The sequence below is a fragment of the Callithrix jacchus genome, chromosome 5, assembly GCF_049354715.1.
Source record: "Callithrix jacchus isolate 240 chromosome 5, calJac240_pri, whole genome shotgun sequence".
Taxonomy (NCBI): domain Eukaryota; kingdom Metazoa; phylum Chordata; class Mammalia; order Primates; family Cebidae; genus Callithrix; species Callithrix jacchus.
This window is the reverse complement of record NC_133506.1, coordinates 137304449-137328015: the sequence shown is the minus strand read 5'-3', so window position 1 is coordinate 137328015 and position 23567 is coordinate 137304449. Positions and strand designations below refer to the sequence as shown.

Sequence of the window (23567 nt, the reverse complement as noted above, 5' to 3'; positions counted from 1 at the left end):
GGGATGAAAAGGGGCAGGAACCAGGAAGGAAGGACAAAGATCTGACTTCTGAGGCCTTCCAGTCTCCTCTAGATCAAAGTACACTGCATGCCAAGGTGCCATACTTTGGGGTTTAATGAGCCCCGATGGCAGGTCCTTGCAGATTTCACAAGCAACTTGTGATCCAGGTAATTGGCTTTCAGTCCCCCAGTTTAGCGAAACCTGGCTGATCATAGCAGCATGTTCAGAATGGTACTTAGTCCAGCCTCTACAGCCTTTTTGTGGCCCACACTGGTTTCTTGAGAACACAATGAAGTTGTACTCCAGCACCTGATGTGTTCAGGACTAGGTGCGGGAACCTTTGCCCCTGAAAACATCCCCCTGCTGTCTAGACCAGCCTGCCCCATGGCCAAGAGCAGTGACAACCCAGGCCACCCCTCAGGTTACACCCCTGCCAGTGCTACAATTTTGTCCTTCGTGGGCAGAAAAGCTCAACATTTGGCTCAGGGCATAACTGGAAAAATACCCATCATGGGTTGGGCACAGTGGCCCACACCTGTAATTCCAGCACTTTGGGAAGCTGAGGCGGGTGAATCACAAGGTCAGGAGTTCAAGACCAGCCTGGCAAAGATGGTGAAACCCCTCTCTACTAAAAATACAAAAATAGGCTGGGCACGGTGGCTCACGCCTATAATCCCAGCACTTTGGGAGGCCGAGGCAGGTGGATCACGAGGTCAAGAGATCGAGACCATCCTGGTCAACAAGGTGAAACCCTGTCTCTACTAAAAATACAAAAATTAGCTGGGCATGATGGTGCACACCTGTAGTCCCAGCTACTTGGGAGGCTGAGGCAGTAGAATTGCTTGAACCCTGAAGGCGGAGGTTGCAGTGAGCCAAGATCGTGCCATTGCACTCCAGTCTGGGTAACAACAGCAGAACTCCGTCTCAAAAAAAAAAAAAAAAAATTTAGCCAGGCATGGTGGTGGGTGCCTGTAATCCCAGCTATTTGGGAGGCTGAGGCACAGAACTGCTTGAATCCCAGAGATGGAGGTTGCATTGAGCCAAGATTGTTCCACTGCACCCCAGCCTGGACGACAGACCAAGACGTCTCAACAGAAAAAAAAAAATACCCACCATGTTTTTTGCTGTGGGGCATGAAAGTACACTTCTCAGGTTGCTTTGAGCAACATTCCTCTAGTTGGGAAGGAGTGGTTTTCCCCAAGTCCTGGGCTGGACATGCTGATCCTGAATGAGTCCTAAGACATACAGGTTTCCCAAGACCCGGAGAAGCAGGGAGCCTGTGTTCCGAGCCAGTGCTAGTGGCAGCTGGGTTCTTGGTAGGTGGAGCCAATGTAGTCTGGAGCCTGCAGCCACACTCCCACACCTCTTCAGGCAGTTTTAAAGGGTGGGTTCCAGCCAGGAGTCATACACAGGTGTGGCATGGCACCACAGGGAGGACAGCCTCTGGGTGGGTGGCTAAGGACCCTCCTTGCCTGCTCTCACAGGCTGTCTGCCAAAGACCACTTTCAATGACCCACGTTCCCAAAACCATGTCCCAACTTTACTGGCACACAGTGTCAACTAGGGTGTCCTGCGGGGTGGACAAGGGTTGTAGGGACTGGCCTTGTCACCTAGACCCCCGCCTCTGTCCTTAGGGTCCTTGTGCTCAGTGGCTGTTCTGGGCCAGGCACCCTCCATCCCCTGAGGTGCCCATGCCAGAGCCCTGGCCGCCAAGAGCCCGATTCTCTCCCAAGTCTGTGGAAATTGAAGCTGGTAAGGACACCACTGTTACCAGAGTTATCTCTGCTTTTGGATTCTTCTCAGCGCAAATGTACCACCTAGATATGAATTCTTTGTTTTGTTTTAGAAGCAGGGTCTTGGTCTGTTACAGCCCAGGCTGGAGTGCAGTGGCACAATCACGGCTCACTTCAGCCATGACCCCTCAGGTTTGAGTGATCCTCCCACTTCAGCCTCCGAGTGGCTAGGGCCACAGGCACAGCGACACCATGGCTGGCCTGAATTTTCTTTAATGGTTTGGAGTTCCCGTAAAACTAAACACTAATCAAAAAATAACATTATACAATCTGTGAAATTGTTAACAGTAATAAATTTTTTTCCTCAAGCAACAATCACATAATCATGTGTGACAGGGTTGGCAGCTGGGGAAAATCCTTCCTTATGGGCTAGTTCACAATAGGGTGCTGTGAGGACTGTATGTACATGCAGGTTCCCATCTGAATCACTGGTTTAGTCAGCACCACCAGACTTTGTGCAGACTTGGTTTTTCCTTTACATGGAGAGAGACCAGCACTGCCCCAGAGACAGCAGGAGGCCCAGGAAGGCCCATCCATGGCCCTCACCTCTTAAAAGAAACGTTTGCTCTGACTTACGTCCATGTAACCTCCTCCTCAAGATTCTAGAGGTAAAGGATAAGAAAAGGAGGGTGGACAAGCTGGCCTCTCCTCGAAACCCAGTACTCTGGGAGGCCAAGGCAGGCTAACCTCTTGAGCCCAGCAGTTCAAGACCAGTGTGCCGCTGCACTCCTGCCTAAGCGACAGCAAGACCCTACCTCAAAAAAAAAAAAAGAAAAAAAAAGGCCAGGTACAGTGGCTTATATCTTTAACCCCAGCACTTTGGGAGGCTGAAGCAGGTGGATCCCTTGAGTCCAGGGGTTCGAGACCAGCCTGGGCAATGTGGTGAAACCCCATCTACACCAAAAGTGCAAAATATTATTTGGGTATGTTGGTGCACCCCTGTAGTCCCAGGTACTCAGGAGGCTGAAGTGGGAGGATCGCCTGAGCCTAACAACTTGACGCTGCAGTCAGTCTGTGTATGCCACTATACCCCAGCCTGGGCAAGAGAGACCCTCAGAAACCACCAGGGGTTTCCCTTCCAGAAGCAGCAGGAACCTGAGAACCGTGGACGCAGCGGAGAGCATGAATGCTTTCCCAGCCCCGTGGGAATCCCTTCACTCAGCTGCATAGTAGCCGATACTGATGCCCAAAACCAAACACACTGAACAAGTAGGAGCACCACCTGCTGCCATCCCTCCCTCTCCCAGGGAAAAGCCACCCGCTCCAGTGCTGCATGTGATCTGGGGCTGAGTTCTGGCTGCTGTAAAACCAACAACCCAATGCAGGGGCTGGGGCCAAGTACATCTCTCCCACAAGAGGGCACAGCCCCAACTTAGTATCTTCCCCAACTTAAATCTTTTGATTTACAAATCAACTTCACTGTGGAAAAGCAAACTTGGGGAAGGCAGAAAGATCACACACATTGCTGCCGTCTCACGCCGGGCTGTACAGCGGTGTTCCTCACCTCCCAGCCGGTGCCCAGCAGTTGATTCCATTGCTAGACGTGGGACTTGGGTTTAAGCTGCTCCCTCCTGCCCTCATCTGGAGACGCTGACAGCCTGGGCACTGCCTCCTGTGGCAGTGAAAGGAGACTGAAGCCTGGCAAGGCCCTGCCAGGTGCTTGTTCACACGCTGGGCATCAGCAGGTCCACATCTTGCAAGGGGTGGGTACCCGATGGATGAGGGCCCTGTGTCAGGAACCCCCACTGGGCCCCGCTCTGTGACCCCGAGCCCAGGCCAGCATCCTCCCTTTAGCTTCTGGAGCCATTTGGGCCTCCCTGGCTCTCTCAGAGCCCTGTCATGTAGGTGACAACGCTGTTTTCCGGTTTTTTTCTTGTATGTTTATTAGAGACGGGGTTTCACCATATTGGTCAGACTAGTCTCACACATCTGACCTCAAGTGATCCACTCACCTCGGCCTCCCAAAGTGCTGGGATTCCAGGCGTGAGCCACTCTGCCCAGCCCCAATTCCCACCTTCTTGGTATATGCGCTGTCATCAGGTTCCACCCCAACCAGCCTCTGGGCAGGGGACCACTCACAACTGGCCTGTAGTCACGGTCCCCTGCAAAGCTCTCACAGGTGGTCTAGATGTGCCCAGCAGCCCTGCCCTGGGGCATCCTCCCTGCCCCTGGCTCGCTCTCCCCGATGTGTGCTGTGCGCTCAATTCTGCTGCCTCCAGGGGGCCTCTGTCTTACACCGAGCTAGCCTCAGTAGCTGTCTCAGTAGCTGGTGTTCAGGAATGGGGTAATGGGATCCAGCCCTCCAAAGGTAAACCTGGGCTACAACTCAGAATGGATGTTCAGAACAAAGACACGGAGCTTTGACACAGGGCCCTCATCCATCGAGCACCCACCCCTTGCAAGATGTGGACTTGCTGATGCCCATCGTGTGAACAAGCACCTGGAGGCCTGAGCCTGCACTGCTAGCATGGCCAGGGCAAAGGATCTGCTTGCCTCTCCCCTACCCACGGGTGGCAGCTCCTGGTACCAGTTTCCCAGGAGCATGACCAGGCCCCAGCTCTCTCTCCATCACAGCTGCGGCTCTGGCTTCTTCCAGGAAGGGTGGTGGGGTCGCTCCCCCTGCAGCCACTGCCGCTGCCGCTTCAGCGCTCTGTAGGCCTGCACTGCTTGCTCTCTCTCCTTCCCCACAATCCGCTGGCGGGCCAGGGAGGCGGCCAGAGGCTGGGACACACCGCCAGGGCTCAGAAGCATCCCCAGCATCTGCAATCTCCTGCCAGGCTGAGGGAGAGAGGGGAAGGTAAGGCACCGTCTCAGAAAGGAGGGGACGCAACAGAAAGCCTCACAGCTGCAACGCTTTCCCGCCATCAAGAATGTGGCACTGGCTGGGCACAGTGGCTCTCGCCTGTAATCCTAACACTTTGGGAGGCCGAGGTGGGTGGATCACCTGAGGTCAGGAGTTCAAGACCAGCCTGGCTATCATGGTGAAACCCCATCTTTTAAAAAAAATTAAAAAATAAAAAGAAAGAATGCGGCACTCTCAGGCCACACAACCAGAAGGCTTTTTTTCCCCCCTGAACACAGGGTCTTGCTATGTTGCCCAGGCAGGTATCAACTCCTGGGCTCAAGCCATCCACCTGCTTTGGCCTCCCAATGTGCTGGGATTACAGGTGTGAGCCACGGTATCTGGCCTGGCCAAGGCATCTGTTCCCTGGCAACACTGGGGGTCGAACTCAGTTGTCCCCATGTCCCACTTTCCTGGTCCTTGCTTAGGCCCCAGCCCCACTTACCTGGTCCTTGCTTATGTTCCTCCGGGGCCTGGCAGTCAGCTCTGGGGGCTGCAGGACAACCTCACCAAACTTCACCGTGTCTGGAGGGGCAGAGTACAATGGAGGACTGCTGACCAGAGCCACCACCTGCCCACCTCCATAGGGCTGGGACACAGAACACTGACTCATCCAATGGTGTAATGGCTGTGGACCTCAGGGGAGACCACAGGTGCCCACTGCAGCTAGAACTGGTGGGGAACAGAAGGCCTGTACCCAGGCCCTGCTGGGACCACTGCTGACACCATGGCTTTCGGAGAGCTACCTTGGAGCAGCTCCTGCTCCAGCCTGTCTGCTGCCTTTTCCTCCTTCTTCTGCCGGACTTTATCTAGTCGCCGCTTCTGGTACCTGGGGAAGAAAGCACATGTCATTCATATTCCTAACTTCTCTTTCTACCCAGGGAGGAGGCAGACACTGTCCTGCTCACAAGGGATGCCCTGTGGGAGAGCAGGGACCTGAGACCAGGTGGCTGCCTCCAAGTCCCCGCTCCCCTTACCACCCAAAACCCACAGCTGCTCACCAAAGAGGGCTCTGAGCCTAACAGGCCCCTCAAGAGTCCCCCTCAGTGGTTCTCAGCCGGGGATGACTGCCTCCCAAGGAACAGGTGACAATGTCTGCAGACATGCAGGCAGTCTCATGAGCGTGGGTTACTGGCACCTTGTGCCTGAGGGCTGGGAAAGCTGCCAAAGACGCCCCTACAGAGATTCATCCAGCCAATCCACGCTGCCGTATCTAAAGGGCTTACAAAAGTATCATCTGTGATGTTTCCCTCAGTGTGAGTCTGGAAGCTTCAATTTCAGTGGCAGCTCTGGAGATCACTGTGGTGCTAGGCTGCATCTGGGCCACGTTCTCTGTGATGAATTTTTGCTGGCTAAGGTAATTATAAGTAATACAACAATCCAGAAACAGGATACTTACAGAGTTAAAAACAATCTCTCTAACCTTCAAAGTCTTTTTTTTTTTTTTTCTTGAGACAGAGTCTCGCTCTGTCACCAGGCTGGGGTGGTGCGTTATTGGCTCAACTTCTGCCTCCCGGGTTCAAGCAATTCCCGTCTCAGCCTCCCAAGCAGTTGGGACTACAGCACCACACCCAGCTAATTTTTTTTTTTGTATTTTAGTAGAGACAGGGTTTCACCATGTTGGCCAGGATGGTTTCAGTCTCCTGACCTCCTGATTTGCCTGCCTCGGCCTCCCAAAGTGCTGGGATTACAGGCGTGAGCCACCGTGCATGGCCAAAGCTTTTAGAGAATTAGAAAGGTGTAGTGCCTCATCCTGTGACCCCAGCACTCTGGGAAGCTGAGGTGGGTGGATTGCTGAAGCCCAGGAATTCAACACCAGCTTGGCAACACAGGGAGACGCTACCTCTAAAGAAACTAGCCGGGCATGGTGGCAGACACCTGTGATTCCAGCTACTCGGAAGGCTGATACGTGGGGATCTCGTGAGCCCAGGAGGTCAAAGCAGCAGTGAGCCGTGATCACGCCACTGCACTTCAGTCTTGGCAATAGGTATGTGCCACCATTCCTGGCCTGGGATTTTTTTTTTTCTCCAAGATAGGGTTTCGTTCTATCTCAAAAAAAAAAAAAGGCCAGGCATGGTGGCATATACCTGTAATCCTAGCACTTTGGGAGGCTGAGGTAGGTGGATCACTTGAAGCCAGGAGTTCAAGACCAGCCTAGCCAATGTGGTAAAACCCCATCTTTAGTAAAAATACAAAAAAAAATTAGCCAGGCATGGTGGCAGGCATCTATAATCACAGCTACTGGAGAAGCTGCAGGAGGCAGAGGTTGCAGTGAGCCAAGTTTGTATCACTGAACTCCAACCTGAGTAACAGAGCGAGACCCCATCTCAGAAAAAAAAAAAAAAAAAAAACCCTGGCCAGGTGCGGTGGCTCACGCCTATAATCCCAGCACTTTGGGAGGCTGAGGCAGGTGGATCACGAGGTCAAGAGATCGAGACCATCCTGGTCAACATGGTGAAACCCCGTCTCTACTAAAAATACAAAAATTAGCTGAGCTTCATGGCGCACGCCTGTAGTCCCAGCTACTTGGGAGGCTGAGGCAGGAGAATTGCTTGAACGCAGGAGGCAGAGCTTGCGGTGAGCCGAGATTGCACCATTGCACTCCAGCCTGGGTAACAAGAGCAAAACTCCGTCTCAAAAAAAAAACAACAAAAAACCCTCTGTTGAAACTGCCTCCCCATCCTGCCTACGGGGGTGGCAGGAGGACTAATGCTTGTGGTGGGCTTACTACTCCTGCCGCCACCATCCCTACGAATGAAATGAGAAACCCATCTGAACCTCATGGCAGCCCCACTATCTCCACTCTACAGCTGAGGAAGCCCAGGCTGAGGAGATGCCACAGAGCTGCAGGGACAGCAGGGAGAGCATGGCCAACACAGCCAGCGCCCTCAAGTCTCTTGGACCAGGAAGGGCCCTACTTGAAACAGAACCCCTGTACGTGTCACCCTCAGATCAATCACCCAGGGCTGATTCCCGCAGGGGCAGGGCTTCTGGTGCTTTTCCTGAGAAGGACCAAGGTCTCTGCAGAGTTCCCAGATTCCACAGACTCCTGCCGGCCATGCCCTCACTGGCTCCCAGCTGGACATTCTGATTTGCCAACTAGTAGGGCTCCGGCTTGGTTTCCCTGAATCCAGGCAGGGTGGGTGGGACTGCCCCATGGCTATGAAATGGGATCCCTGCAGAGGGCCATCATGGGGACCCAGTGCCCTCCCTTCTGTTCCAGCGGCAGGTCTGCAGGTCCCAACCCCTCCCACCTTCACTCACGCTTTTTTCTGCTCAGACTTCTCCTTGGGAGCTGCCTGCACCTCTGGCTGCCGGGTGGCCTGGTTCTTGCTGAGGAACAGCACATGCTGGGCCTCCTGCTGCATGCGCTGGATATAGGCTCCATTGGACTCCCCCTTTCTCTGCTTGAACTTCGGGATGGCGATGTCAGGCTCCACTCCCCTTGCTTCCTTCTCCAGTGTCTTCCTGAAGGCCACCTGGGCTGAGGAAAAAGGGAGGCCTCAGAGGAGGCAGGAAGTAGACAGTGGCAGGCAGGTGGCCCATGCTCATTTCCCCTCCCAAAGCCACAGGAAGGGGAGATCAGGGTCAGATGGAAGCGGCCCAACAGTGGCAGCTCAAGAGGATCTAGAATGCCCAGCCCAGGCATCCCCAGGCACAGGACCCCCACAACCCAGAGGCACCTGTCAAAGATGTCCACTACAGCACAGCTGAAAAAAGGAGAGCAGCAACCGCCTAAATGTCCACCCCTAAGTGGCTGGTTGAATGAATTCTCTATCACCCACAGACTCCACTGCACAGCTGCTGAAGGAAGCCCAGTGGAGCTACACGAAGAAACGTGGGCAGACCCACGACATCACTGTGAACATGAGCGCAGGACCCAAGTGAGAGTATAACACAGGAGGCAGACGGTGCCAGGCAGGTGGCTGTGTTCACAGACATGTGAAGACACAAGTATTGCCGAGCATGGTGGCTCACAACTGTAATGCCAGCACTTTGGAAAGCTCAGGCAAGTGGATCACTTGAGGTCAGAGTTCGAAACCAGACTGACCAATGTGGCAAAACCCAGCCTCTACTAAAAATACAAAAACCAGCTGGGCGTGGTGGCACAGGCCTGTAATCCCAGCTACTTGGGAGGCTGAGGCACAAGAATTGCTTGAACCTGGGAGGTGAAGGTTGCAGTGAGCCAAGATTCTGTCTCCCCCAAAAAAAGAAAAGGCCAGCCGGGCACAGTGGCTCACGCCTGTAATCCCAGCACTTTGGGAGGCCGAGGCAGGCAGATCACCTGAGGTCAGGAGATCGAGACCAACCTGGCCAACATGGTGAAACCCTGTCTCTACTAAAAATACGAAAATTAGCTAAGTGTAGTGGTAGGCACCTGTAATCCCAGCTACTCAGGAGGCTGAGACAGGAGAATCACTTGAACCTGGGAAGCAGAGGTTACAGTGAGCAGAGATTGTGCCACTGCACTCAAGCCTGGGCAACATAGATCGAAACTCAGTCTCAAAAAAAGAAAAGAAAAAAGGCTGGGCACAGTGGCTCACACCTGTAATCCCAGCACTTCAGGAGGCTGAGGTAGAAAAATCACTAAATCACTTGAGGTCAGAAGTTCGAAACCAGCCTGGTCAACATGGTGAAACCCTGTTACTAAAAACGCAAAAAAAATTAGCCGGGCATGGTGGTGGGCACCTGTAATCACAGCTACTCAGGCAGCTGAGGCAGGATAATTGCTTAAACCTGGGAGGCAGAGGTGCAGTGAGCCAAGATCACGCCACTGCACTCTAGCCTGGGTGACAAAGCAAGACTCCATCTCGAAAAATAAATAAATACAAAAAAAAGTATCAATTCAATGCAGCACGGTTCAGAATGTGCCATCCGCCAACCAGGCCAGGGCGCCTCCTTCCCACACCCTTCTCAGCTCTATCTCGCCATCCCCCTGGCAGCCATACAACCCCCAATGAGAAGCCTACCGTCTATACACAAATTATAAACAGTTTTGCTGTAAAATTAGTCCCACATTTCGGAAAATAAGTGTGTCTGTATGTAAAATATACACACACAACACCACTCCATAAAGTGCCAGAGTGTTACCTCTGGGTTGCAGCAGTGCACATGTGGGCATCCTACCCAGACTTGGGGGAGAAAGGCCGACTTCTCAGAGGGGCCTGCCTCTTCTCCTGATTCCACCCACATCTATAGAATTTCCTCCTTCATCTCCTGACTCCACCCGCATCTATCTACCATGGCTTCAGCACTGAATCATGGCTTCTCCCTGGCAGGGCCCCCCCAGGGAGTAGCCCCCCAGCTGCCAGGTCCATTCTTGCTCACTCCATTGTCACTCAGTGATCTTTTATTGCTTAAGGTAAACATGAATTGGCCATGCTCTACTAAAAACTCTGATGGATCTTCACTATTTTTGGGAGGAAAAAAACGACACTCCTTAGCATCGCTCCTGAGGTCCCATAACAGCTCTTCCCCGCCCACCGCACAGCCTCCTTCCAAGCCTCTTCTGGAACCACAGTGCCACCCGCTGCCACCCGCTGCTTTGGCTTCGGCCACGCTCCCCCACCGTCTGAGCACTAGGTCTTGGCATACTTCCTCTGCCTGAAATGTTCTGAAATATTTGTGTGATGGGAGGGTTGAGACACCCAAAGCTTCACTGCCACCCAGCATGGGCCTGCACACACCCGCTTTCTTCCTTTTCTTGTTACTGATCGGGTTTTTCATCTCCTGGCGGCTCCTCATAATCTCCCGGAGCCGGAAAGGGATCTCCTGTTCGTCCTGGTTCTTAGGCTTGCAATTCACTTTCTTCTTCTCTTTGCTGGGAAGAACAACACAGGGGTGAGACCCGTCCCAAGTAAAGGACAAGCAGAATAATAAAAACAGAAGTTGGGTCTGGCAAGAGAATCTGCAGGGGCCGCATCTGGCTGCTGTGGTGCGAGCAACTCCAGGGAACAAGGATCTTTCCTCTCGGTCTCACCTAGTGGCTGTTCCTGAACAAGCGCGCTTCTTCACGGGGCAGGAGGCCGAAAGGCGCTCCGAAAGCCCGGGAGACCTAGTCCAGAACCGCAAGGACTGGACGCCGGGAAGCGGGAAAAGCAAAACCAGGGACTCGCTCGCGCCTCTATTCATTCAAACGATCCTGGAGGAGAGCGGGCCGCGGGCACAGAGGAGGGCACCGAAGGGGTCGGAGCGAACACTCCCTAGGAGGTCCTCGGGAGGAGCCTTTAAGCCGTCCCCTTCTCCGGGGAAGTGTAGCGACCTCGCACTCACCTGTGAAGCCCGGGCCACGGGGTTGTGCGCTGCTTCCCCAGCGGCTGCACTTGCTGCCGCCGCCGCGCCCGCCGAGGACTCTCAGGGCCCTCCGGCGCCCTGGGCATCACTGCTCTGCGTCCAGCTCTTGCCATCTACACGCCAGGAACTTCTCTGGCTAAGCCACTTCCGCCTTCCTGCACGGTTCCGCCCCCACGATCGGCACTTCCGCTTCCTGCGCTTGCCCCACGCTGGCTGGAGCGGCGCGACTTTCTGCAGGTCTGGGATTGGCCGGAGCAGCTGCCGCTCAAGGCCGGGGGTTCCGGAACCCTGTCCGTGGGCGATGCTGCTGCGGAGCGTGGCTGGTGGAGGCTGGGCGCCCGTGTTTGCCGCCCGTGGATTGGCAAGTACCTGGGAGGGGTCTGGGCAGCGCCGAAGGGCACGTCCGAGAGGCCACTGCTCGGAGGCCCGCGCGTGCCAGGAGGACCGCGCACTGGCCGCCCGTCGGAGGGGCCCTCGCTCCTCTCCTCCATCCATTTCTCCGAGCCTCCGCTCCCGAATCTTTGGAGGGGCTCTTAGCCCCGGGGTGGGAAACAGCCCGGTGAACGGCCACGTTGCTGTTCCTCGGTATCTGCCGAGCGCCTACTGTGTGCGGCCCTCCTAGGCTGTGGGGACAGGCCGTGGACAAGGAGCTGATGCTCCTAGTAGGATTAGTTAGAGAAGTAAATGAAGTGAGTAGCTTGTGTCTGTCGGTGATCCTGGGTAGGTAGAGCGGGGGAGGGAAGGAAGGCTACCTGTAGGACCTTCACGCTGGGATGAGAGGGACCTCAGAGGCCTGAGCTTTGTGACAGGGAAGCTCGGATAAAGGGTGGTGCCATTCTTCCGGGTGGTCCCTCAGAGGAGGGTAGCGGGGCTTGGCTATACTGGTAGAGAGATGGTGGGCTGGCCAGGAGCCTACAGGGTTGCACCTTGCCCCCGCTCCTGTCCACAGAGCAGCCGTCTTAGCTGCAGGTGGCAAGCGCCTCCCCGACCCACCCACCATCTGCTGGAGTGCAAACCCGGCGCCAGGCCCCTGATCCCCACACTTCTTGTGAATCAGTCACACTGTGTCATACTCATAACTTCCATTTCACAATGGGGAAACTGAATCTAGGGAGGTGAAATAATATGTCTAAAGTCGCAGGAAATGAAAAGCTGAGAAGGACATGCAGCCACTTGCCCAATGATGTGAGAGCTGACATGTCCCCAGAGCTGGGGGTAGACAAGGCCTCACCAGCTTCCTGGAGAATCACGTTTGTCTGCATTCTCAGGGGGCTCACTGGCTCTCCAGCCAGGACTGCTGCCAGAGACTTCCTGGAGGTGGCAGCTTTCTTCAAAGGCACCATCCCGGAGCACAAGCCCCTCATGGCCACAGAGAATTCGGGGCAGACCACGCAGAGGTGGGCTCCCAAGCAGGTGTGGACGGCACTGGGCCACCTAAGGCTGCACTGCCCAGCAGGGGCCCCTCAGAACCCCAGGACCTGCCACCCGAGCTTCAGCCACCCACAAACTGTTGCATGAGTGGCTGCCCCAACTGCGTGTGGGTGGAATACGCAGACAGGCTGCTGCAGCACTTCCAGGATGGTGGGGAGCGGGCCCTGGCTGCCGTGGAGGAACACGTGGCTGATGAGAACCTCAAGGCCTTCCTCAAGATGGAGATCAGACTCTGCACCCAGTTTGGAGAATGAGCCAGCCCTGCTAGACTCCCTCCCCTGGATGGAGTCCAGGAAGCAGCAGCAGCCTCCTCTCTTCACACCCCTCCACAGACTCCTTGTGTCCAAAGGGAATCGGAAGATTTATTTATTGACTTCTGAGAAAAAATAAATTCTTTGTGGTGGTTACATGGGAGGCTTGTCTTTCAGGGGTGTTTTTTTTTTTTTTGTCTAGTTGTCCATAAAGGCCCATGTCTTCAAAGCAAGCAGGTCCAGGTTGGCATTGTGCATCTCCAGAGCCTTGCAGCCATCACCCTCTGTGAGGGTAAAATAAGACCCCTGTTCCTTGAACATTCAAGTGACAGTGACCGCAGCGCCCCTTCCAGGCCAGGTCCCAGCTTCCCCCAAGTCCTGGCAAAGGCCAGCTCGGGTTGCTGTTAGCATGCAGCAGACGGAGGGCCATCTGATCTGGAGTGGCTGTGGCAAAGCCTTTGGCAGGCACGGAAGCTCACAGGCAGCCTGGAAGTGCCTGCCTGTCCAGCGCCATCAATCCCCTCCTGGGGTCCTCAGGGACCCTTCCACCAGTCTGGCAGAGGCGGCAAATCAGCCCTCAGTGGCCCAAGCACTACTTGGAAGCAGTCCTTCCAACTCCTTCAGCCACAGGTCACAAAGGAGTTGGTAAGAGCGGCAGGACATTTCTGGGTGTGGTGGCTCTCACCTGTAATCCCAGCCCTCTGGGAGGCCAAGGCAGGCAGATCATGAGGTCAGCTGTTTGAGACCATCCTGACCAACATAGGGAAATCCTGTTTCTACTAGAAATACAAAAGTTAACTGGGTGTGGTGGTGCAAGCCTGTAATCCTAGCTACTCAGAAAGCTGAGGCAGGAGAATTCCTTAAACTCAGTAGGTAGAGATTGGTGAGCTGAGATCACGCCACTGCACTCTAGCCTGGGTGACAGAGCAAGACTCTGTCTCAAAAAAAAAAAGAATGGCAAGATATTAACTCCAGAACCTGGAACCACCACCTCTCCACCAGTACAGCCGAGCCTCACCACCCTCCTCTGAGCTACCATCCAGAAGAATTACACCATCCTTTATCTGTGTTTCCCTGTCATAAAGCCCAGGCCAGGCTTATGTCACTGTCATAAGATTTGGAAAGGCAGCCTGGTCTCTGGACCTTCGGCCTGGGGTAGGACTTTTGTTTTAAGACCCTTCCTACCTGTTTTCCTGTTTTGTCTCTTATTTTTATTTTTTTCCAAACAAGAGTCTTGCTCTGTCGCCAGGCTGGAGTGCAGTGGTGTGATCTTGACTCACTGCAATCTCTACCTCCTGGGTTCAAGTGATTCTCCTGCCTCAGGCTCTCGAATAGCTGGAACTCTTGGCGCATGACACCACACCCAGCTAATTTTTGTATTTATAGTAGAGACGGGGTTTTACCATGTTGACCAGGATGGTCTCGATCTCCTGACCTCATGATCCACCTGCCTTAGCCTCCAAAGTGATGAGATTGCAGGCGTGATCCCACACCTGGCCCTCTTCTTCTTTTTTTTGGGATAGAGCCTTGCTCCGTTGCCCAGGCTGAAGTGCAGTGGCATGATCTCAGCTCACTGCAACCTCTACCTTCTTGGTTCAAGGGATTCTCCTGCCTCAGCCTCCCAAGTAGCTGGGATTACAGGTGCCTGCCACGCTCGGCTAATTTTTGTATTTTTTGGAGAGACAAGGTTCACCATGTTGGCCAGGCTGGTCTCAAACTCCTGACCTCAAATGATCCGCCCACCTCAGCCTCCCAAAGTGCTGGGATTACAAGCATGAGCCGCCTCGCCCAGCCTAGTTATTATTATTGTTATTATTATTAAGATGGTCTCATTCTGTCATCCAGGCTGGAGTGCAGTGACTCAATCACAGCTCAGTACAGCCTTAACCTTCTAGGCTCCAGGGATCCTCCCATCGTAGCCTCCCAAGAATCTGGGACTACAGGAGTATACCACCATGAATGTCTAATTGTTTCATGTAGAGACAGGGGTGTCACTCTGTTTCCCAGGTTGGTCTCAAACTCAAGCGATCCTCCTGCCTCAGCTTCCCAAAGTTCTGGGATTACATGATTCTCAAGCAGTAAGTAATTATAGAAAGGCAAGCTACGGGACAATGGCTGGTTATTTTTTAATGAAGTCTTGCTCTGTTACCAGGCTGTAGTGCAGTGGCTCGATCTCAGCTCACTCTGTCTTCTAGGTTCAAGAAATTCTCTTGCCTCAGCTTCCCAGGTAGATGGGACTACAGGTGCGTGCCAACACACCCAGTTAATTTTTGTATTTTTAGTAGAGACGAGGTTTCACCATGTTGACCAGGATGGTCTCGATCTCTTGAACTAGTGATCTGCCCTCCTCGGGCTCCCAAAGTGCTGGGATTACAGGCCTGAGCTACCTCTCCCTGCCTGACTACACCTACATTTTAGTAGAATTCAGGCCCCTCCCAAAATCCTAGCCTCGTGGCCTTTTACTGGTTTTACAAAGGCAGTTTCCATCCCTGAGCAGAGATTTGTTTCAGGAAGGGACTGTTATCACCTTTGTCTTAGAGTTAAAGGCATGGCCAGGCTCAGTGGCACATGCCTGTAATTGCAGCACTTTGGGAGGCCCATCGGGGAGGATCCCTTGAGTTTAGGAATTTGAGACCAGCCTGGGCAACATAGCAAGACCCTATCTCTACTTAAAAAAAAAAAAAAAAGCTGGGAGCAGTGGCTTACGCCTGCAATCCCAGCACTTTGGGAGGCCGAGGTGGGCAAATTATGAGGTCAAGAGATCAAGACCATCCTGGCCAACACAGTGAAACCCTGTCTCTACTAAAAATATAAAAATTAGCTAGGTGTGGTGGTGCATGCCTGTACTCCTAGCTACTCAGGAGGCTGAGGCAGAAGAATCGTGTGAACTCAGGAGGCAGAGGTGGCAGTGAGCTGAGATCGCCCCATTGCACTCCAGCCTGGTGACAGAGTGAGACTTTTTCTCAAAAAAAAAAAAAAAAAAAAAAAAAATATATATATATATATATATATATATATGCCTGGCACAGTGGCTCATGCCTGTAATCCCAGCACTTTGGGAGGCTGAGGAAGGTGGATCACCTGAGGTCAGGGGTTCAAGACCAGCCTGACCAACATGGTGAAGCCCCATCTGTGTACTAAAAATACAAAATTAGCCAGGTGTGGTGATGCATGCCTATAATCCCAGCTACTAGGGAGGCTGAGGCAGGAGAATTGTGTGAACCCAGGAGGTAGAGGTTACAGTAAGCTGAGATCACGCCATTGTTCTCCAGCCTGGGCAACAAGAGCAAAATTCCATCTCAAAAGAAAAAAAAAAAAAAAAGCCATTGTGGTGGCATTGTGCCTGAAGTCCTAGCTACTCAGGAGGCTGAGGTGGGAGAATCACTTGAGCCCTGGAGGTTGAGGATGCAGTGAGCTTTGATTGGGCCACTACACTTCAACCTGGGCAACAGAGCAAAACCCTGTCTCGAAAAGAAAAGAAAAGGCATTTAGCTTGTCATGTTAGAAGCAAGATTGAGCCAGCTATGTCATATTTCTTTCACTGTCATAAGATTTGGAAATGTAGGTTCAAAATTAGCAAGAGGCTGAGCACCGTGGCTCGTGCCTGTAATCCCAGCATTTTGGGAGGCCTAAATAGGCATATCACCTGAGGTCAGATGTTCAAGACCAGCCTGGTCAACATGGGGAAACCCTGTCTCTGCTAAAAATAGAAAAATAAGCTGGGCATGGTGGCAGGTGCCTATAATGCCAGCTGCTTGGGAGGCTGAGGCAGGAGAGAATTGCTTGAACCCAGGAGGTGGAGGTTGCAGTGAGCCGAGATCACACAGCTGTACTCCAGCTTGGGTGACAGTGAGACTCTGTCTCAAAAAAAATTATAAAATACAAAAGTTAGTGGGACATGGTGGCACACACCTGTAGTACCAGATACTCGGGAGGCTGACGCAGGAGAATTGCTTGAACCTGGGAGGCAGGTTGCAGTGAGCCAAGATTGAGCCACTACACTCTACCCTGGGGGACAGAGCGAGACTCCATCTCAAAAAAAAAAAAAAAAAAGTAGCAAGGCTGACATGCCTAACTTCAGCAATCTTGAAAAGATGGATGATTCCATAAGAAATGTAAGAAAACAAGGAAGAAAAACAGTCCTTAGTGACAGTCAGGGAAACCTGCCATAACCGAGTGACCTATTCTCTAATTTCGCCTCAATGAGATTTTAATCTCTGCAGATTCATTTGTATAAGTACAGAATGTGGGATTTGCAAGCATATACATTCCTCCCTGCTCAGCTAAGATGTAATCTAAGGCGATTCTATTACCTAAGACACCCTGACCCTGTGAATGAATTCCCCTCTGCTGGGTGGCCTTGCCAATGCCCTTTTCTCAGTAAGAATCCCTGAAGTCAGATTCCTCATCCTGTGCTCATGGGATGCCACTCCCCACCAAGTCACCCAAAGACTCAGGTCCATCTTTTTGGTATTCAGGATCCCCAAAGCAACTCCATGGACTGCTTAGTTCTGCAGCCTCTGCCTCTTGGGTTCAAACAATTCTCCTGCCTCAGCCTCCTGAGTAGCTGGGATTACAGGTCCCCACCACCATGCCTGGCTAATCTTTGTATTTTTAGTACAGACAGGGTTTCACCATCTTGGCCAGGCTGATCTTGAACTTCTGACCTCCTGATCCGTCTGTCTCGGCCTCCCAACGTTCTGGAATTACAGACATGAGCTACCACACCCAGTCCAGTTATGGGTTTTTAAAGGTGGAGAGGCAGAGGTCACAGGCAAAGTCATAAATCAGTATATAGAGACTGTACATTGGTTTTTGGCATAAACACCAAAGAGACCTTGAAGCCAGGGCCCACCAGTCGTAGGTGGATTTGAAGGCTTTCTGATTTTGTTGGTGTTGGTTACGGAGGCAAAGCTTTCTAAAACTTTGGGATACACAGTAAAGGATGTTAGCTTGGGGTTGTGGGCATGGCCTCCTCCAGGGCCCTCAGGAAGAAATTTAGGTAAGAGAAGGGTGATCAGAAGTCAGTCCTCAAAACCTAAAATGCAGTAAAAAATAAAATAAAATAAAAAAGAAGTCAGTCCTCAGCTCCAGGTCATCTGAGATCTGTTTGCCAGTGCACCCATGTGGTGGGGGTCCCAGTTTCTGAAAAACATCTCAGGGGCACCTGCTCAGATGGCATGGTTCACTTCTGTGGAGACCCTTAGGACTCTGGCTTCTGGCTGTTGTTCTAAACCCCTGTGACCTTCCTGCAGATCGGCTGCTCACTTACTTCTCAGCGCTGCCTGGGTGCCTGGATTGCCCTTGAAGGAACTCAACATTGTCCTTGTTTCCATGCTTGGGGAGACCCACAAGCCCCTAAGAGGGGTCCCTGTTTGGTTTCAGGAGCAGCAAGTGCAGAGGCCCTGGGGTGAGAGTGGTGAGATGTGAGGCCAAAGCAGTGGGTGAAGGCCAGGCTGCACTGGGCTTAGGAGGCCACAAAGGTGGGCTCTCCTGAGGTCAGGCGGGGTCAGGAAAGGCAGCGGGGATGCCCAAGACAGCAGCCGCTGCTTTTGCTTCTGTTTGGAAGATGGGCGGCTGCGGGAGCCTGGCTGTTCCAGGTCACACTTCTCTCCCTATCCCAGCCCCATCTGCCGGGCATCCTTCCTTGGGGCCCTTGATGGCACCTGAGCCCCCTCCTCCCCCTCCCCAGAACCTTTGGTAGTGGTGCCCTCCCTCGGGGACCAACAATCTCATTAGCATGGCACTGAGATGCCTAATCAGCTCATGAAGCAGCAAGATAAATGCCTGGGGTTGGCGTGCTGCAGAAGAAGGCCCAGTGCTCACACCGTGGCCCTCTGAGACCGGCCCTGCACTTGGTGAGTCATGATGAACCCCGCTGTCTTTCCTGGCAGCCACTTCCCCAGTGGGTCAGCCCATTGTCCAGGGGCTGGGGGCCGACCGGCTTTTACTACCGTACCTTAGGTCCAGGTCTGCAGAGCATACCCGCCACCCCATTCTTCAGAGAGGACGCAGCCAACCACGTCCTCTGCTCCCCTGTGGTACCCAGTGCTGCTACCATCCCCAGGCCAGTGATGCTCTGGGAACCTTAGACCACATGGGCTCAGCTGACTGAGTGGACGCCAGTCACAGGCTGGGTCAGGCCAGGGCAGCGCAGGCAGCAGTTTCCACGTGGATGGCATCTGATGGCTGGAGCTCCCTCAGGGCCCAGAGCTGCTCAGGACAGCCCATGTCCCAGGGCTGGGGTAGCAGCTGGCCAGGCCTGTGCTGTGTGGGACACAAGGGTTGGGTACCATGGGATCTGAGCAGCTGGGACAACCAGGCTCTTGAGTTCCTGGTTTTGCACAGGCTGGTGCTGGTCCCAGGGACAGAAGCTGAGCCTTAGGAAGGGAAGGTGCCAGGGCAGGGTCCACCCCAATCCCAGGTGCCCAGCACCCCCTGCAGAGCCCTCCTTCCTAGAAGGGGCCATCTGCCCTTGCTTTCTGGTCACTCCCATGCCTGATGCTCGGCTAACAGCTGGTGACAGCCCAGGGCCAGAGTCAGGAATCCCAACCCACAAGACCAGGGGCAGGAAAGGGGACCCCAAGAGGTGGTCGCTGGGGCATCCAATGTGGACAAGCAGCCCCTCCTGTGTGTGTCATGTGCCTCCTTCCAGAACCTTCCGGCACATGTGCTGCAGGCAGCAGCTCGCTGGGAGATTAGGAATCCCCCTCTGCTGTTAATAGGCTTAGGGAAGCTCAGCTGCCCTTGGCCCAGGTCACTGGGGCTTAGGGCATCTGGGGAGAGGCTCTAGGGAGAGGAGGAAGAGAGGTCACCCTGTGCAGTGGTGCAAGGACACTGGCCTCGTCCGGAGCAGCTGAGGCCACTCAGCCATGCCATGCCAGGCGGGTAACCCTGCTCCCTGAGGCACAGAGAGGACCTGGGGATTCCCCCAGCAGGAGAGACCCACCCCTAATGCCCAGCCTCCCGGAGCCTCAGCTTGTCCCTCTGTGAAGTGGGCCTGGGGGTAAGCAGGGCTTCATAGCTCAGAACCACTTACCTGAGACAGGCCCCTTTTCCAGGGGCTCCCTGTCTGGGAACCCTGCCTCCCGTTTTGTGGGTCATTCTCTGTCAGCATTTCGGGGTGCCCCCATGGTGCTGAGGGGCTCAGGGATATCTCCGTGAGTGGGTGAAAGTAACTGACAGCACCCCCAACTGCAAAGCACAGACAGGCAGAAAGCAATAAACCCATCAGCAAGAATCAGAGGGCAAGGGCCAGGCACAGTGGCTCACACCTGTAATCCTAGCATTTTGGGAGGCCAAGGTGGGAGGATTACAAGGTCAGGAGTTCGAGACCAGCCTGGTCAAATGGTGAAACCGTGTTTCTACTAAAAATACAAAAAATTAGCTGGGTATGGTAAAAATACTAAAAAATTAGCTCATGCCTGTAATTCCAAGGCTGAGGCAGAAGAATTGCTTGAATCCAGGAGACAGAGGTTGCAGTGAGCCAAGATTGCACCACTGCACTCCAGCCTGGGCAACAGAGTGAGACTGTCTCAAAAACAAAAAGGGCAACAGCCCTGGGAGACACTCACCAGCCTGGAATCAGGGCTAACACCACATGAGATGTGAAGCAGATCAGAACCTGAGGACGCAGTGACTGCAGGGCGGGGTTCAGGGGAGGCTTCCCTGAGCAGGGACGTGAGATGGGCAGCCCACTGACCATCAGGAAGGGCAGCTCAGAGGCGGCTCATCTGCAGAGCCAGGCAGCGGGGGAGGGGCCCACTTGGGTCTCATCCCAGTCCCAGCAGGGGCCCTGGAGGACTTTGTATGCAGTTGGATACCTACTCCAGTCATGCTCTCCTGGGGTGGGGAATGCAGGGGATGGGGCAGGAGGTCGTCTGAGGACTGCAGGCTCAGGACCTGAGGACACGGGCTGGGTTTGCTGTGGATTGTGTGGTGGGGTGAGGGAGGCCAGGATGCAGGGGAGAAGCCGGAACTCTGTTCGACCAGCATTGCAGGGGACATCCACCAGGTGGGGGAATGGGAGCGTCCAGTGGGCCGAAGCAGAGCTGGCAGGCTGGCTGCCCCAGAGCAGATCGCAGGGGTGGCTGTCTGGGTGACACTGGGGCTGGTGGGGCTGGGTCTCAGCCCCTCCACTGGTGGGTTGAGACCCCCACGGGGTTGGAAGCCAGAGGGCTAACTGGGACCTGGGCCTGGTCTGCCCCCAGACCGCAGCAGGAGAGTCCGGGAGTCAAGGTTGCCGCAGAGTCTCCGTCAGCCTCGCCATGAACCTGGAGCCGCCCAAGGCTGAGTTCCGGTCAGCCACCAGGGTGGTCGGGGGACCAGTCACCCCCAGGAAAGGGCCCCCCAAATTTAAGCAGCGACAAACCAGGCAGTTCAAGAGCAAGCCCCCCAAGAAAGGCATCCAAGGGTAAGCAGAGTTGGGGGAGAGGGCCTCTGAAAGGGAGGAGGTGGCCACCCAGGACTCACAGCAAAAAGAGGGTGTGGCAGGGCCTTGGGCCACTTTCCTGCGTGAGTGGTCCCAGCCTCACAGCTGGGGTAGGCAGGGCGGGAGTCACCTGCTCCAGATGCTACTGCCAACGATGCTGGGGATAAAAACAGCCACCTCCACATGCACACAAGAGGCACACTCACAGACAAGCTACCCTCACAAATCCACACTCAAACCAGGTACCCATTCCACCCCCCTCGATGCTTCACCAAGGCGCACACCTGCCCAGCACCCCAGGGTTTGCCCCTCCTTTCTGGGCCTCAGCCCTGTGAGGCTCTGGGTAGCAGACTCACCCTGGCTCTGTGAAGGAAGCCCCTCAGCCCCACCAAGCCTCAGGAGGTTGGGGAAGAGGCGGGTCCCTGCCCACTGGACTCCTAGCCAAACACCTCATCTCCTGGGAGGGGTAGAGATGACCTCGAACCTTGGCCAGACTGAGCCAGGGCTGGGTCTGGCCATGTCACTGACTGCTCTGTCCTTGCAGGTTTGGGGACGACATCCCTGGAATGGAAGGCCTGGGAACAGGTACGATGATGCCAGTGCCAAGCCAAGGTCTGCCAGGTCCCCCCAGGCACACCCAGCACACTTGGGCCCATTGCAGCCCACCTCAGCCCCCACCTGCCCAGCTTTTCACTTAGGGACCGCAGCCTGTCCTTCACTTCTTCCCCCAACACTGAGCTCCAGATCCACTGGGTGGGACTGTTCCCATTCGGGACCAGGTGAGGGGAGGGATCTGGGAAGGAACAGAACCCTTTGCTGCCTCCTTCCCCTTCAGCAAGCCCTGCCCTCCTTCCACCACAGCCAGTGTGTCCTGGGAGGTGGGCCCCAGCCAGGGGCCACACATCCCGCTCAGCACACGCAGGGCTACACCTGTGCTGTTGGAAATGGCCACAGGGGATGGGGGTCCAGGGGGATGAGATCCTCCCTGATCCAGGGCCCCTTTCTCCCACAGACATCACGGTCATCTGCCCTTGGGAGGCCTTCAACCACCTGGAGCTCCACGAGCTGGCCCAATATGGCATCATCTAGATGAGGGTCCCAGGTCCTCTCCACCGCTGCCTGCTGTGTTCTGAACCCTGCTCAGGATTCCTGTTGAGGAGACCTCACTAGCCCAGATGGCACCTGGACACCGGGGGGGTGGGGCTGCGACCTCAGGTCCCCCCCTACATATTAGTACCAGTCACCAGCAGCCCACCACCTCCCTCCAGGACGCCCGCTCAGGGGCTAGCATCCCAAGACACTGGCCCCCTCTCAGTCCTGACAGAAAGGGTTGGCGAGTCTCTGCTCCTAGGGAGAAGGGGAGGTGGCCCTAACCCAGGAGCCTGCTGGACCCTGGATCATCCCCTCCTCGAAGCTGGAAAGCTAGGGCAGGGTCTCCCCAGAGTGCTCCCATAACCCAGCCCCCTCTCCTGCCTGTCTGGGGTGCAGAGAAACTCCCCCTCTCTGGAGTCCTTCCCAGGTGGGTGCCCTTGGTTTGACATGCTGAGTAGCAGGAGTCCAGGGTGTGTATGGTGAGCAGATGAGGCCCCAGGCTCATCACACCAGGAGGCCATCCTTGTCAACACAGCCTGCCCTTGCAGTCCCTATTTCAAAATAAAATTAGTGTGCCCTTGCTTGTCCGTGGTGTATTTGTGTGTGGGACAGGGCCTGTGGTGGGGTCACTTGAGCAGGAGCACATGGGTGAAAGGGTGGGCAGTGGAGGGGCTGGCCTGGCTGAGCGGGAAGACAGCTCCTGGGATCACACCCTCACTGAGCCTTGCTGTGGCCCCAAGACATGCAATATCAGGCCACGGCTGGGTCAAGGCAGAAGGCCTTGGTGCACACTCAGGGGCTACAGTCAATGAAGTGTGCAGGTGGCTGGATCAGGCCTCACAGAGAAGATGAGGCTGGACATGGCTCACACCACATGCCATGAGGACAGAGCTCCCACTCCCAACTGCACAAGAGAGAAACAGAGGCACAGTGACACAAGCAACTGCCCCAGAGCCCCCAGCCAGCTCATCCTTAGTGCCCACCAAAACTATCTGTAGCTGGGTGCAGCACCTCATGTCTATAGCCTCAGCACTTTAGGAGGCCAACTTGGGAGGATCACTGGAGCCCAGGAGTTCAAGGCCAGCCTGGACAACATAGCAAGACCCTGTCTCTATTTGAAAACAATGAGGCTGGGTGCGGTGGCTCATGCCTGCAATCCCAGCATTTTGGGAGGCCAAAGTGGGCAGATCATTTGAGCTCAGGAGTTTGAGACCAGGCTGGACAACATGGTAAAACCCTGTCTCTACAAAAAATAAAAAATTAGCTGGGCGTGGTGGTGTGTGCCCGTAATCCCAGCTACTCAGGAGGCTGCATCAGGAGAATTGCTTGAACCTGGGAGGTGGAGGTTGCGGTGAGCCAAGATGGCGCCATTGCGCTCCAGCCTGGGCAACAAGAGCAAAACTCTGTCTCGAAAAAAAAATACAGAAATAATT

The 23567-nt window shown here is 54.5% G+C and overlaps 2 protein-coding genes across 6 annotated transcripts; one reads left to right on the top strand and one right to left on the bottom strand.

The window, feature by feature from the left end:
- Positions 1-881: 881 nt before the first annotated feature.
- CCDC137 (coiled-coil domain containing 137) lies at positions 882-11063 on the bottom strand. Its single transcript, XM_002748837.7, has 6 exons — positions 10909-11063; positions 10323-10456; positions 7900-8119; positions 5382-5464; positions 5081-5160; positions 882-4571 (listed from the first exon to the last, which is right to left on the bottom strand). Exons 1-6 carry the CDS (start codon positions 11040-11042, stop codon positions 4362-4364), a joined length of 861 nt encoding a protein of 286 aa, XP_002748883.5. The 5' UTR covers positions 11043-11063; the 3' UTR covers positions 882-4361.
- A 139-nt stretch (positions 11064-11202) lies between these two features.
- PDE6G (phosphodiesterase 6G) lies at positions 11203-22715 on the top strand. 5 transcript variants are annotated; one of them, XM_035302091.3, is made up of 4 exons: positions 11203-11290; positions 20822-21024; positions 21587-21627; positions 22055-22715. In XM_035302091.3, the coding sequence occupies exons 1-4, from the start codon at positions 11231-11233 to the stop codon at positions 22129-22131; spliced, it is 381 nt and encodes a 126-aa protein (XP_035157982.1). In that variant the 5' UTR covers positions 11203-11230; the 3' UTR covers positions 22132-22715. The 5 variants fall into 5 exon arrangements, with proteins under 5 accessions (XP_035157982.1, XP_002748886.1, XP_078231092.1 ...); XM_035302090.3 differs by lacking the exon at positions 11203-11290 and adding an exon at positions 18417-18469; XM_008997901.5 differs by lacking the exon at positions 11203-11290 and adding an exon at positions 20538-20625.
- Positions 22716-23567: the final 852 nt, after the last annotated feature.

Bases quoted from the DNA above. Each gene is read 5' to 3' on its own strand.
- CCDC137 (XM_002748837.7), bottom strand. From the start codon at position 11,042: ATGGCAAGAGCTGGACGCAGAGCAGTGATGCCCAGGGCGCCGGAGGGC. The intron at 5,465-7,899 runs GTGAGTGAAGGT...TTTCTTCCCCAG, and splicing joins AAGTCTGAGCAGAAAAAAGC to GTACCAGAAGCGGCGACTAG. The intron at 4,572-5,080 runs GTAAGTGGGGCT...TCTCTCCCTCAG, and splicing joins GGAACATAAGCAAGGACCAG to CCTGGCAGGAGATTGCAGAT.
- PDE6G (XM_002748840.6), top strand. From the start codon at position 11,231: ATGCTGCTGCGGAGCGTGGCTGGTGGAGGCTGGGCGCCCGTGTTTGCC. The intron at 11,291-12,197 runs GCAAGTACCTGG...CTGCATTCTCAG, and splicing joins TGTTTGCCGCCCGTGGATTG to GGGGCTCACTGGCTCTCCAG.